This window comes from Babylonia areolata, chromosome 1 (genome assembly GCF_041734735.1).
Source record: "Babylonia areolata isolate BAREFJ2019XMU chromosome 1, ASM4173473v1, whole genome shotgun sequence".
NCBI lineage: Eukaryota > Metazoa > Mollusca > Gastropoda > Neogastropoda > Buccinidae > Babylonia > Babylonia areolata.
This window is the reverse complement of record NC_134876.1, coordinates 93712586-93726729: the sequence shown is the minus strand read 5'-3', so window position 1 is coordinate 93726729 and position 14144 is coordinate 93712586. Positions and strand designations below refer to the sequence as shown.

The following is a 14144-nucleotide window of genomic DNA, read 5'->3' as shown; positions in this document are numbered from 1 at the left end:
CAATCACGAGGCCACGGCAGTCACTACTAACCTTAGCTGATCGAATGTATGTTTATATCGAAACAGCATTGAGTGGACCAATCAGCTTAATGGTTTGCCTGAACAAGAGAGAACATGGCTAAATCAAGTGGTGTCTCGGTCAAACAGCATTTGTGCCCAGTGGATTAACTCTCTCCGGACGAAGGAATGCTCACGCATTCCTACACAAAACGTATTCGGATTCGGACGAAGGAATGGAATAACATTCTCCGAAAGTAAAATTCCATCATGCGCTGTACACGTGATTTTGTGATTAGCCAAGCAGAGTGCGCTATTCTGGGTCACTCCACAATCGAACAGTATGATTGGTCAGTCTGGGATGTGTGGCCCGTCTCGCACACACGCTGACAAAGTCACTGACCAGTTGTCTGCTTGCGTGCCAGCCTGTTAGCAAAGCGGGCTCTTCTCAAAATGTTGTGAAGCGAACAAGGCAGTGACGACAACGTTTTAGGGTTGCCGAAGTACTTGAAATGCTACAAACTGAAGGGTTGGACATTGAAGAGGTGGATGATGACAAAGAAGAAAGTGAATTTAATGCAGAAAGCGAGCATGGGTATGGTGATTCGGGGTGAAAAATTGGCATTATTTTCTACATATGGCAAAACTGTAAAAATAAGATGAGAAATTTGATTTTTTTTTTTTTTTTATATGTAATAGCTCAACACGTAATAAACCAGTTCTGAAAGTTTCATTTTCTTACACAGTATTTTGTATTTTTTGTAATTTTTTTCCAAACCCTTACAAATGGGCCGTCTGTGGGGAAAAGCAAGGGAGAAAACTTTTCGTCTTGAGTGAGTTAAGCTATGGATTGCAAGGAAGGAACAAGCGACTCGAAACAGAGAAGTCAGCCATGGATTCTGATTGTGAGAAACAAGACGAACAAAGACCAGGGAAGTCACACAGTGCCACAGATGTGTCAGCTGTAAAGAAGCAGCAGCAGGAACAGATGTTTCATCAAACATACTCTGAAAAATATCTGTGCATTTTGCCCTCCATTTTAGGCTGATGTGGCTCGAGTGTTTGTACCAAATTCAAAATGTTCCTACCAAATTTCCTGATAGTTCCAACAAAAACTTGACAGGGGTTGGCATCTCTGCATATGTTACAATTAAAGAATATGAGGTCTTCAAATTCATACACATAAAAATGAGTGAAAAACAAATTAATGAAACAGGGGGACTGATGGTGGAGGGACGTGGTGGCGGTCTGCTCTCTGCGGGAGACGCTCACTCAGTCTGGCTCCGCGACTAAGCCATTATTGTCATCAGTAGGGAGCTTAATAAGTGGTGTCCAAAGTACGTTAAATCAGAACAGGCACTACCGAGCACCACTGAAATGACTCAGCAGCAGTGCAGGGTCTCCTCTGGCTTGTGGCCTCCTGGTGACCTAACATTGATGGTTCCCTGTAGACTGCTGGGAGATCGTAAAAATCTCCACCCTTTACCCACCAGGCGCCATCACCGTGATTCGAACCCGGGACCCTCAGTTTGAAAGTCCAACGCTTTAACCATTCGGCTATTGCGCCCGTTGGCGAATAACAAAAATCAAGATTAGTAGTTGTGCTTTTATTCAGATGTCTGACGCTTCCTTCTCTCCGTGCCAGTATGAAAATAAAAACTCTCTCCTTTCCAGAAGGAACAGAAGCGGTGGGATGTGATTGTGAGTGCACTGAATCGCCCCATACCAGGGCCTTATGAACTGGAGGTAAAGATATCTTCTTTTGTTCTGTTTCCATGATAATAATGTGTGCTCCATTTTCAGTTCATTTCAGTGTGTGTACATTTATTGAATGTGTGTGTGTGTATGTGTGCATTCACATTTTAATTTTACTCTGTCTATTTTTGTAATATTGTGTGTGCACATGTGTCTGAGCCTTTCTTTATGTTTTTGAACTGAAGAGTGTACTTGTGCTGTGTTCTCATTTGTGTATATGTATGTGAGCTGGAATGCAAACGTGTATTTGCTCATCTTTATGTGTGCGTCATATATGTGTGAGATGGAGTGTGTACATGTATGTATGATCATCTTTATGTGTATGTAATATGTTCATGAGTTGTAACATGAACATGTGTATGCACTTATTTTTATGTACATGTCGTTTAAGTGTGAGCTGGAGTGTGTCATGTGTGTATGAACATCTTTATGTGTATATGTTCATGAGCTGTAACATGAACATGGGCATGCACTTATTTTTATGTACATGTCATTTGAGTGTGTGCTGGGTTGTGTACATGTGTGTGTGTTCTTGTCTTTTGTATATGTGTGAGCTTCATGCGTCCTGATTGCAGTTCAGAAGTGGTGGTCCCTGGTTCTTTTCACTGCATCAAGATTGGCTCAGATAGCAAGGACCTACTGTCACACATGATTGGCTCAGATAGCGGAGAAATGCTGTCACATCTGTTTGGCTCAGATAGCGGAGACCTGCTGTCACTTATGATTGGTTCAGATAGCGGAGACCTGCTGTCACATATGATTGGTTCAGATAGCGGAGACCTGCTGTCACATATGATTGGCTCAGATAGCAGAGACCTGCTGTCACATATGATTGGCTCAGATAGCAGAGACCTGCTGTCACATATGATTGGCTCAGATAGCGGAGACCTGCTGTCACATGTCATTGGTTCAGATTGCTGACACCAGCTGTCACATGTCATTGGCTCAGATAGCGGAGACCTGCTGTCACATGTCATTGGCTCTGATAGCGGAGACCTGCTGTCATGTGTCATTGGTTCAGATAGCGGAGACATGCTGTCATGTGTCATTGGCTCAGATAACGGACACCCGCTGTCACATGTGATGTGTTTCTGAGTTGTGCAGGGAGAGAAATGACCATAAGACGTGTGTAGAGATCCTTAATCTGTTTCTCTGTTTTGCAGGAAGCCATACTGAAGTACAACCAGCGCTACATCAACAAGTGGAAGTTCTTAGTACTGCGCCACTACTTCACCAAGGTTTGTGGGTCACTCCACTTGTCCTGTACAGTGTTCCGAGACAGAAACAGCTACATTTTTCAGTTTATACATACATGGTAGACAGTTGTTAGTGTAACTCTTGATTGCATTGAATGTTCAGTTTTTGAAGAGAGGAAATGTTACCCTTCCAGTTTCTAAATATGTGGTACACAGTCACCAGTCTGACTGTCTTTTAAGTGCATAAATGTTCAGTGCAGTTTTATTATGTCCTTCTCAGTAATTTTTTGTGTTTTAGAAAGAGATTTATTGTTATTTGACATGTCATTCCAGGCAAAGAAAAAAAAGAAAGAAGCGTTTTATGTGTGAATTTAAAGGGGTACCAAAGAATCATATCATATTCTTTGCCTTATTTAAAACGTTTGCATGGAGTGAATTTTCAGATCATAAGAGAGCAAACTGTTAAGTGATATAGTGGTTCAAACAGCTGTGAAGTTGTTCTGATTTAGAGTGAATAGCATGTAGGGGTATCTTTATGATAAATTTGCATGAATTGTTTTTCTCAGAGTGAAGTAGGGATTGGGGGTTATGAACCAAAGCATAGTGATATGGAGAACAGATTTATTATTTCACAGACACATTTACCAGAGCATAAAGAAGTTGAGGTAAATATATTCATTTCATTGTGGAAATAAAACATCACTCATATGCATTAACACAAAGTTATCAAAGGCAGGAGAAAAAAAAAAAAAAAAGAGAAAGAAGACAAAATAGAAGTATGAGAAGGAAAGAAGGTGATGGTGAATCAATGAGCCCCTGATTGAATCATGTCTGAAGAGAAGACCTCATTGATCAAACAGACTGTAATCAAAGGTAATTTTAAGGGGTTGGGGGGGGGGGAATGCTTTTTCTTCTGCCTGAAAGTGATTTGGGGGAGCAAGGGCTTGTATGTGTGTTGCTGTGTTGTTGTTTTTGACTCACTTGTGTAAACAAAGTGAGTCTATATTTTAACCCGGTGTTCGGTTGTCTGTGTGTGTGTGTGTGTGTCCGTGTGTCTGTGTGTCTGTGTGTCCATGGTAAACTTTAACATTGACATTTTCTCTACAAATACTTTGTCAGTTGACACCAAATTAGGCATAAAAATAGGAAAAATTCAGTTCTTTCCAGTCATCTTGTTTAAAACAATATTGCACCTCTGGGATGGGCACAAAAAAAATAAAAAATGAAGCCTAATTATATGCAAACTGCATTTACTGTTATATTTTTTGTATTCTCTAAACTTGGCACTTTGATCTGATATTCTAACCCAACAACAAGAGCAGTCATTATTATCATTCTTTGTTCAAACAGGAACTTCTTTTGCTAAGCATGGAAGTTTTATTTATTTTGCATACGTTTTGGTGCAGATAGTAAAAAAGGGAAATTACTCTGTAATTAATGCTAGGGGACTTAATTCACTTTAAACTGATCTTTCTCATCTTAAACATTACATTTTGAAATTATACACAATACATAAAAAGCTTGGATTTTTTTTTTTTTTTTCAGTGTATCACAAGTGAGTCTTGAAGGCCTTGCCTCTCTTGTTTGTTTTATTTTTGTCTGCAATACAGTTCCAGCATCCAGCCTTTATATCAATAAATGGTTATTTGTGCTCTGTTTTGTTTCAGCATATCAGCTCTGAGGATCGAGACCTGTTTTTTGAACACATTTTGCCAAGGATGATCGAACTGACCCTTCGTTTACCGGATATCTGTCCATTTGTAAGAACACATCTGTGGTCCTTGTCTGTGTCTGTGTTGTGGGGCCCAAGTGAGAGATTTCATCCATGTGGACAAATCCCCCGCCCCCATACCCCTTTCTTGCACCCCACCAGACCCCCACACACACCCACACACACACACACCCACACACCCACTCCCACCCACCCACCCACACACACACACACACACACAAGTTAGTTTCCATGGATGAAATCCCACTTACTTACACACAAAAAAACTTGTTCAGGTTGCCATAGATAAAAAATCTCTAACCTGGTTGCCATTTGTAAAATCTGTTTTCTAGTTGCAGGCAAAATCTCTAACCTTGCTGCCATGGTTGAAATTTATAACCTGGTTGGCTTTGTTAAAATTGCCTAAAATTCCTATCCCAGTTGCTGTGGTCAAAATTTTTTTCCTTCATCCCAAAAGATAAAATCTTTATCCTGATTGCTATGGATGTAATATGATCTGTGGCATATTTATGGACGCTTTACAATCTTAAAGGAGGAGATGATGACAGTGGTAATGGTGATGGGAAAACAGAAATGACCAAGGCAAATTCCATTGTAAACTTTGTTAAAACTGACACAATATCTGCAGCAGGTATTAGGTTTCTTTGGACAGTGCGGACAGCATTGAGGTTCTTCTGAAACACAGTGACAGGGTGGACAGCATTGAGGTTCTGAAACACAGTGACAGTGTGGACAGCATTGAGGTTCTGAAACACAGTGACAGTGTGGACAGCATTGAGGTTCTGAAACACAGTGACAGGGTGGACAGCATTGAGGTTCTGAAACACAGTGACAGTGTGGACAGCATTGAGGTTCTTCTGAAACACAGTGACAGTGTGGACAGCATTGAGGTTCTGAAACACAGTGACAGTGTGGACAGCATTGAGGTTCTGAAACACAGTGACAGGGTAGACAGCATTGAGGTTCTGAAACACAGTGACGGGGTAGACAGCATTGATTTTTTCAAACAGATTGACAGTGTGGACAGCATTGAGGTTCTGAAACAGAGTGAAAGTTTGGAGGTTCTCAAACAGAGCGACTGTGTTGACAGCATTGAGATTGTGAAGCAGAGCGACAGTGTTGACAGCATTGAGATTGTGAAGCAGAGCGACAGTGTTGACAGCATTGAGATTGTGAAGCAGAGCGACAGTGTTGACAGCATTGAGATTGTGAAGCAGAGCGACAGTGTTGACAGCATTGAGATTGTGAAGCAGAGCGACAGTTGGGCATGAAGGCCATGGGGATGATAATGGATAAGATGACTGGGACTGGTCATACCTTTGCTGAACTGGACATTGTTCTCTTTTTAGATTTGCTGAACGTCTGTACTTGAGATATCAGTAGGTTTGGCCATGTGCGTTGTGTGTGTGTGTGTGTGTGTGTGTGTGTGCTCACACATGCTTTTTATTTTATTTTATTTTATTTTTTTAGAGAGTGTGTGTGTGTATGTGTGTTGTGAGTGTGTGTGTGAGTGTGTGTGTGTGTGTGTGTATGTGTGTGTGTGTGTATTTGAATGCTTAAGTGAGTTAGCATACATGTGTGGGTGCACACAAGCTCACAGGGCATGGCCCATTTTTATTCCTCTATTGTATTTGCATCATTTGCCTTGTATGTTTCTTTCTTTTCATTAAGTTTCAATGTATCGACTTGTTTCCTTTGTTTGATTATTTTATTTCATTCAATTTTCATGTTTTACAGAGAGTAGGGTCTCAAGATGTGACCAGTGCATTGGGTTTATACAGGTCAGGCATCTGCTGCTCTTTTTTGTTTCCCCCCCCCCAACCCCAGCTCCAAAGCAGATGTAGTGTAATGTAAATGAATGTGTCCTGGTAGGGTTTCCTGAAATAAACATGTCAGGTATCTGCTCCTTTTTTTTTTTTTTTTTTTTTTTTTAACTCAGAACAGATGTGTAATGTATCAGGATCAGTCCTGCAGGGTTTTAAGAACTAAACCCATCCTGTGTGGATGCCTGGAAACTGACAGAGATGTGTGCGTGTGTTGCAGGCAATACCCCTGCTGAAGAGAGGCAAGGCGAAGAAGCTGACACTCAGCCAGCATCAGATCTCCTCTCTGCTGGCCAACGCCTTCTTCTGCACCTTCCCTCTCCGCAACTCAAGGACGCGCGCCAGCGAGTATTCTGATTACCCGGACATCAACTTCAGTCAGTACGTGCCTTGTGGTGGGGGGTGGGGTTGGGGGATGGAGGTAAGGAGTGTGCCTTGTGTGGGTGCTCAGAATGTGCTGCAAGGCTGCAAAAAACGGCTCTAGATTTTGTGGAATTCTGGTTTTTCATGCCTGTGTCAGACCACTGCCAGATGAGTGAATTTGTGTTTGAATGCAGGGTTGGGAAATTCAGTTTGGGTTGGGGTTTTTACAGTTTTAAGACAGTAGATGAAGTTTTGCTTTATTTTGATTTGAAGATGCGAGTCCTGTAAGTTCCTGTCAGTAATCAGAACACCAGGTGATGATGAAGCAGAAGATGCCAAGTGTTGGGCATGTGAAGCGAGTGACTGCCTCCAGGTCAGCAGACACAGTGAAAGGTGTATGCATGGTAAATATGGACACATGACACAGAAGTGCCCTCGCCTGTCAAAAAGGAGAGTGTCTTACAACTGAGAAAACAATGTTTTACTAATCCATGACCTATGGTCTGCGAGCTACTTTATTGTTTCAGCTGCACTCATCAAACATTTTTATCTTTGGATCCTTGGTTAGACCATGAAACACAAAAAGCTGCACTGATTGGTCAGTGTATCACTTTCAGTATACAGACGAGAAAATTAAACGCTCCTCGCGGACAGCGCATGCATACTTTATCTCAACTCAGGATATGACTGAATTGAAGACTTCTGAACTGGCTGAGTATCTTCAACAAAAATGGTTCAGTTTAGGAAACGCCAAGCTCAGGAAACACTCAGGGTAACATCATAGTCAAGAGAAAGATAGTCTCTGTCTGTCCGTTTAGTGACTGGCTACCTAGCTGTATGTTTGACAGACAGCTGATCATTTTCGATCAGTTGGTCTGAACTGCATTAAAAACAGTGCAGAGGCTGTCCATAAAAATTCGTGTGACACTTATATAGCTTACCTTTTGTCCTTTGCCACTTTTGTACAACTTAAACAGAAAAAAAGTAAAAGAAAAACAAAATAAAAACAAGCAACACTTAATGCGTATGGAGAAGAAGTTTGAAATAATGTTTTGATAGTTGTATACAGTTTGTGATTTTCTAATGTATAGAAATACACTCGCAAGCATGCATATGCAACACAAACACACACACACACACACACACACACACACACATGACAAATGATAGATTGAATGGAGTAAACCAGTCGTCTGTGTTGTGTTTTGCAGTCTGTTCACAGGAGACCCAGTGCAGAGGAAGCTTCAGAAGCTCCAGTGCATTGTCCACTACTTCAAAAGAGTGTTGTTCAAGTGTGAGTATTCTTTGCTTTCCTGTTTTCACTTGAAAAAAGCATTGTGTTGCAAAGAATGTTGCTGTTCAAGAGTGAGTATTCATCGCTTTCCTGTTTTCACTTGAAAAGAATATAGTGTTGCAAAGAATGTTGTTCAAGCGTGAGCATTCGTTGCTTTCCTGTTAAGCTTGAAAAGAGCATTGTTTTGCAAAGAATGTTGCTGTTCAAGAGTGAGTATTCATCGCTTTCCTGTTTCCACTTGAAAAAAGCATTGTGTTGCAAAGAATGTTGCTGTTCAAGAGTGAGTATTCATCGCTTTCCTGTTTTCACTTGAAAAGAATATAGTGTTGCAAAGAATGTTGTTCAAGCGTGAGCATTCGTTGCTTTCCTGTTAAGCTTGAAAAGAGCATTGTTTTGCAAAGAATGTTGCTGTTCAAGAGTGAGTATTCATCGCTTTCCTGTTTTCACTTGAAAAGAATATAGTGTTGCAAAGAATATTGTTCAAGCGTGAGTATTTGTTGCTTTCCTGTTAAGCTTGAAAAGAGCATTGTGTTGCAAAGAATGTTGCTGTTCAAGAGTGAGTATTCATTGCTTTCCTGTTTTCACTTGCAAAGAATATAGTGTTGCAAAGAATGTTGTTCAAGCGTGAGCATTCGTTGCTTTCCTGTTAAGCTTGAAAAGAGCATTGTTTTGCAAAGAATGTTGCTGTTCAAGAGTGAGTATTCATCGCTTTCCTGTTTTCACTTGAAAAGAATATAGTGTTGCAAAGAATATTGTTCAAGCGTGAGTATTTGTTGCTTTCCTGTTAAGCTTGAAAAGAGCATTGTGTTGCAAAGAATGTTGCTGTTCAAGAGTGAGTAGTCATCGCTTTCCTGTTTTCACTTGAAAATAATATAGTGCTGCAAAGAATGTTGTTCAAGCGTGAGTATTCGTTGCTTTCCTGTTAAGCTTGAAAAGAGCATTGTGTTGCAAAGAATGTTGCTGTTCAAGAGTGAGTATTCATCGCTTTCCTGTTTTCACTTGAAAAAAGCATTGTGTTGCAAAGAATGTTGCTGTTCAAGAGTGAGTATTCATCGCTTTCCTGTTTTCACTTGAAAAGAATATAGTGTTGCAAAGAATGTTGTTCAAGCGTGAGCATTCGTTGCTTTCCTGTTAAGTTTGAAAAGAGAATTGTTTTGCAAAGAATGTTGCTGTTCAAGAGTGAGTATTCATCGCTTTCCTGTTTTCACTTGAAAAAAGCATTGTGTTGCAAAGAATGTTGCTGTTCAAGAGTGAGTATTCATCGCTTTCCTGTTTTCACTTGAAAAGAATATAGTGTTGCAAAGAATGTTGTTCAAGCGTGAGCATTCGTTGCTTTCCTGTTAAGCTTGAAAAGAGCATTGTTTTGCAAAGAATGTTGCTGTTCAAGAGTGAGTATTCATCGCTTTCCTGTTTTCACTTGAAAAAAGCATTGTGTTGCAAAGAATGTTGCTGTTCAAGAGTGAGTATTATTCATCGCTTTCCTGTTTTCACTTGAAAAGAATATAGTGTTGCAAAGAATGTTGTTCAAGCGTGAGCATTCGTTGCTTTCCTGTTAAGCTTGAAAAGAGCATTGTTTTGCAAAGAATGTTGCTGTTCAAGAGTGAGTATTCATCGCTTTCCTGTTTTCACTTGAAAAGAATATAGTGTTGCAAAGAATGTTGTTCAAGCGTGAGCGTTCGTTGCTTTCCTGTTAAGCTTGAAAAGAGCGTTGTTTTGCAAAGAATGTTGCTGTTCAAGAGTGAGTATTCATCGCTTTCCTGTTTTCACTTGAAAAAAGCATTGTGTTGCAAAGAATGTTGCTGTTCAAGAGTGAGTATTCATCGCTTTCCTGTTTTCACTTGAAAAGAATATAGTGTTGCAAAGAATGTTGTTCAAGCGTGAGCGTTCGTTGCTTTCCTGTTAAGCTTGAAAAGAGCATTGTTTTGCAAAGAATGTTGCTGTTCAAGAGTGAGTATTCATCGCTTTCCTGTTCCACTTGAAAAGAATATAGTGCTGCAAAGAATGTAGTCAAGGGATGGTAGTCAAGGGATGGTAGTCAAGGGATGGTAGTCAAGGGCAATTGACTACAGTGCCATGCAGAAATAAAGCATTGATTTAAGTGGCTGATTTTGATTAGCATTTCGTGATCTTGTCTTTGATTTTAATGATTGTAGTGGCTAAAGCACTGGCTTTGAATCAACGCAGAAGAGAATCTCAGACACAGATTGCATGAAGTTAATCAAGAAATTCTAGGTCAGCAAATTTTGCTATAAAAAGTGATCAGTCTTTCTTTTCCCCAAGATGAAACATTTTCCATATTTCTGAATCAGGTTTTGAATATGGAGAACCCATTTTTATCTCAGTAAATGATCTGTTCTTTCATATGATTTGGAAAAGGTTTTCGATGTAAGCTTTAACATGATGTGTTGGTAGGTAAGTAGTATTTCCGTTCTTTTCTTTCTTTTTTTTTTTTTTTTTTTTTTTTTTTTTTAATCTCTTGACTGCTGCTGGTAAGTATGCTTGTCAGTGAATGGCTGTCACCTCACCATGCCATCTATAACTGAGCTAACAGGTCAGGATGTGAGTCAGCATTCTTTATCTGGACTTATTCCTCTTGAGACTGCATTACTCGTGTTCAGCAAAATCAGTCAAACTGCTGAAAGTACACAAAACACTGTACCATAATTGCAGTTCAGATTGATGCCACACTGATCTCATTTTACCATGGGTCAGCAATCATGGGGTTAAAACTGTCTGGTCACGGACAAACCAAGCTCTTTGAAGTTCCCTCAGTTTTGTCTCCAAACACGTATAGTACCTATCTTTTTGACCCCAACACTGTTTACACTCCCTCCAGAACTTTCTGCTCTTCTTCTGACTGCTACATTCTGAAAATTCCTTGTGTCAGTATTAGAACCGATTGTGAAGGCTCATTTCTTCTTTGCTGCTCCTCATATCTGAGGAGCCAAAGACGTGGAAAAAGCTCCCTGATAACCTCCGTTATTCTGATTCCCTCGCATCTTTTAAATCTCGTCTCAAAACTCACCTTTTCCCTCAGCAATAAGTTCAGTTGTGGCAGGTCCACTGTCTTTGCATTAGCTGTGTGACTATGTGTGTATACATATGTATGTGTACATAACTACATGCATGTATATGAATGTGTATTGTGTGTGCGTGTGTTTATGTAAGTTTGTGCCTGCCTATGTGTGCGTATGTGTTAGGGTAGCTGTTAGATACACATGTATGTTAAAATGTATGTATGCAGTGTGTGTGTGTGTGTGTGTGTGTGTGTGTGTGTGTGTGTGTGTGTGTGTAGTCACATTTTGGTGTTTGTATGTAACATAGATATAATGTTTTATGGGGGGGTGGGAGGGGGGGGGGGGGGGGGGCGGGAGGGGGAGAGAGAGACAAAAAGAGTGGTCATGAGTGGTTTTTTGTAATTTGTAACTTTTTCTTTCATGAACTGAACTCTTAGACAAAAAAGGCACTATATAATTGTACATTATTATTTTTATTCTTATGACTATTCTTCTTCTTCTTCTTGTTATTACAAATGGTTTATCAGATGGTCCCAGCTTGTTTCTGATTGAACGGAGGATTTGTGATATTGTTGCAGCTCCGACCGGCATTGTGACGTTTTCACGACAGATGTTGGTGGACTCTCACAAGTGGGCCAGCAGCATGGACAACCTGACTCAGCTGCATGTGTCCTCCACGGGCACCATTGAGGACAATGGGCGGGGCATGCTGCAGGTCAGTGGGCACCATTGAGGACAGTGGGCAGGGCATGCTGCAGGTCAGTGGGCACCTTTGAGGACAATGGGCAGGGCATGCTGTAGGTCAGTGGGCACCATTGAGGAAAATGGGTAGGGCATGCTGCAGGTCAGTGGGCACCATTGAGGACAGTGGACAGGGTGTGCTACAGGTCAGTGGGCACCATTGAGGACAATGGGTAGGGCATGCTGCAGGTCAGTGGGCACCATTGAGGACAATGGGCAGGGTGTGCTGGTCAGTGGGCATCATTGAGGACAATGGGCAGGGTGTGCTGCAGGTCAGTGGGCACCATTGAGGACAATGGGCAGGGCATGCTGCAGGTCAGTGGGCACCATTGAGGACAATGGGCAGGGTGTGCTGCAGGTCAGTGGGCACCATTGAGGACAATGGGCAGGGTGTGCTGCAGGTCAGTGGGCACCATTGAGGACAATGGGCAGGGTGTGCTGCAGGTCAGTGGGCATCATTGAGGACAATGGGCAGGGCATGCTGTAGGTCAGTTTTACATGTCTGCCACAGGCACCATTGAGGACAATGCGTTGGACTTTCAATCTGAAGGTCCCAGATTTGATTCTCAGTTATGGTGCCTGGTGGGTAAAGTGTGGAGATTTTTCCAATCTCCCAGGTCAACATATGTGCAGACCTGCCAGTACCTGAACCCCCTTCATGTGTATATGCACGCAGAAGATCAAACACAAATGTTAGATATCCTGCAATCCATTTCAGTGTTCAGTGGGTTATGAAAACAAGAACATATCGAGCATGCACACCACCTGAAAATGGAGTATGGCTGCCTACGTGGCAGGGTAAACAAGCAAAATGGTCATACATGTAAAATATTACATGTCTGTATGAATATATGTGTGCATGACTGAAACCTGATTGAATGACACAGGAAACAAATGATAAGTGCTCAATGGCAGCTGTCAGTCGGCTCTACCCAGGTGGGAAGCCAGTTGCACAAATGACTTTTTTTTTTTCTTTTTTTTTTGACACTGGCACTATTTTATTGTCCATTCAGCGTTTAGGCCCTTTAAACAAGGGGTGCGGGGGGGGGTTACAATTGGAATGACAATTGCAACAAATGAAATACATTTATTTTTGATTCATGGTCACAGACACAGACACACACACACACACACACACACACACACACACACACACACACACACACACACACACACACATCCCCGCAGCAACCACGCACACACATAAGACACATACACAGGATCATCTCGAATTCGACAGAACACACACAAATGACTTGGTGTTTGTAAAGTACTTAGAGCTTGGTCTGCAACCGGAGATAGGCGCTGTATGAGTAAATATCATCATCATCATATTATTAATGGGCAGGGCATGCGGCAGATCAGTGCTAAGCAGGACCGATGCAGTAGCCTAGCGGGGTAGAGTGATTGACTTTCAAAACTGACTTGACTTATTCCTCTTGATTCCGTGGGGAACATAGGGCCGCAACAACACTCCTCCAACGCACCCGGCTCTGGCTGGTCCTCTTCAGTTCGGCCCACGTCATTCCGGCCGCCCTTGTCTCTGCCTCAATGCTTCTCCGCCAGGTCTGCTTCGGACGGCCAACTTTCCTTTTCCCCTGTGGGTTCCAATCAAGAGCCTGTCTTGTGATGTGATGTGATGTGAGGGCCCTGGATTCTGTCTCTGGTACTGGTGCCTGGTGGGCTTCAAGGGATAGAGATTCTTCCTCCAGTCTCCCAGGTCAACAGGTGTGCAGACCTGCTAGTGCCTGAAACCCCCTGTGTGTGCATACACATGCTGAAGATCAAATACACATGTCAGAGATTCTGTCATCGATGTCAGAGTTTGGCGGGTTATTGAAATAAGAACGTACCCAGCACGCACACCGTCAAAACTGGAGAAGTACTGCCTCTGTGTGTGTGTGTGTGTGTGTTGAATTGTTCTTCCTTTTAAAGTGAGGAAGCTGACAGCAGCCCCAACTGGTTGTTAAGGTTTACCTGTGCCGGTCACTTGTGTGGAAATCATCAGCACACTCGTTGCTGACCAGTGTCTGTGCTGTGTATGCATGTGCTATTTTTATCTTGCTCTGTTTACCTTGCTCTTTTTACCTGTGCTTCATTTATCTGTGCTCTGTTTACCTTTGTTTCATTTACCTGTGCTCTCTTACCTGTGTTCTGTTTGCCCATGCTTCATTTACCTGTGCTCTGTTTACCTATGCATTGTTTAGCTGTGCATTGTTTACCCAT

The 14144-nt window shown here is 41.8% G+C and overlaps 1 protein-coding gene across 1 annotated transcript in view; it reads left to right on the top strand.

The window, feature by feature from the left end:
- The window catches only part of LOC143289332 (poly(ADP-ribose) glycohydrolase-like), a 38665-nt gene that overhangs the window by 10536 nt on the left and 13985 nt on the right, over positions 1-14144 (top strand). The window contains exons 9-14 of the mRNA XM_076598334.1: positions 1672-1743; positions 2916-2990; positions 4616-4708; positions 6724-6884; positions 8078-8160; positions 11756-11892. Coding sequence (XP_076454449.1) covers positions 1672-1743; positions 2916-2990; positions 4616-4708; positions 6724-6884; positions 8078-8160; positions 11756-11892 — 621 coding nt within the window. The remainder of the gene's footprint in view (positions 1-1671; positions 1744-2915; positions 2991-4615; positions 4709-6723; positions 6885-8077; positions 8161-11755; positions 11893-14144) is intronic.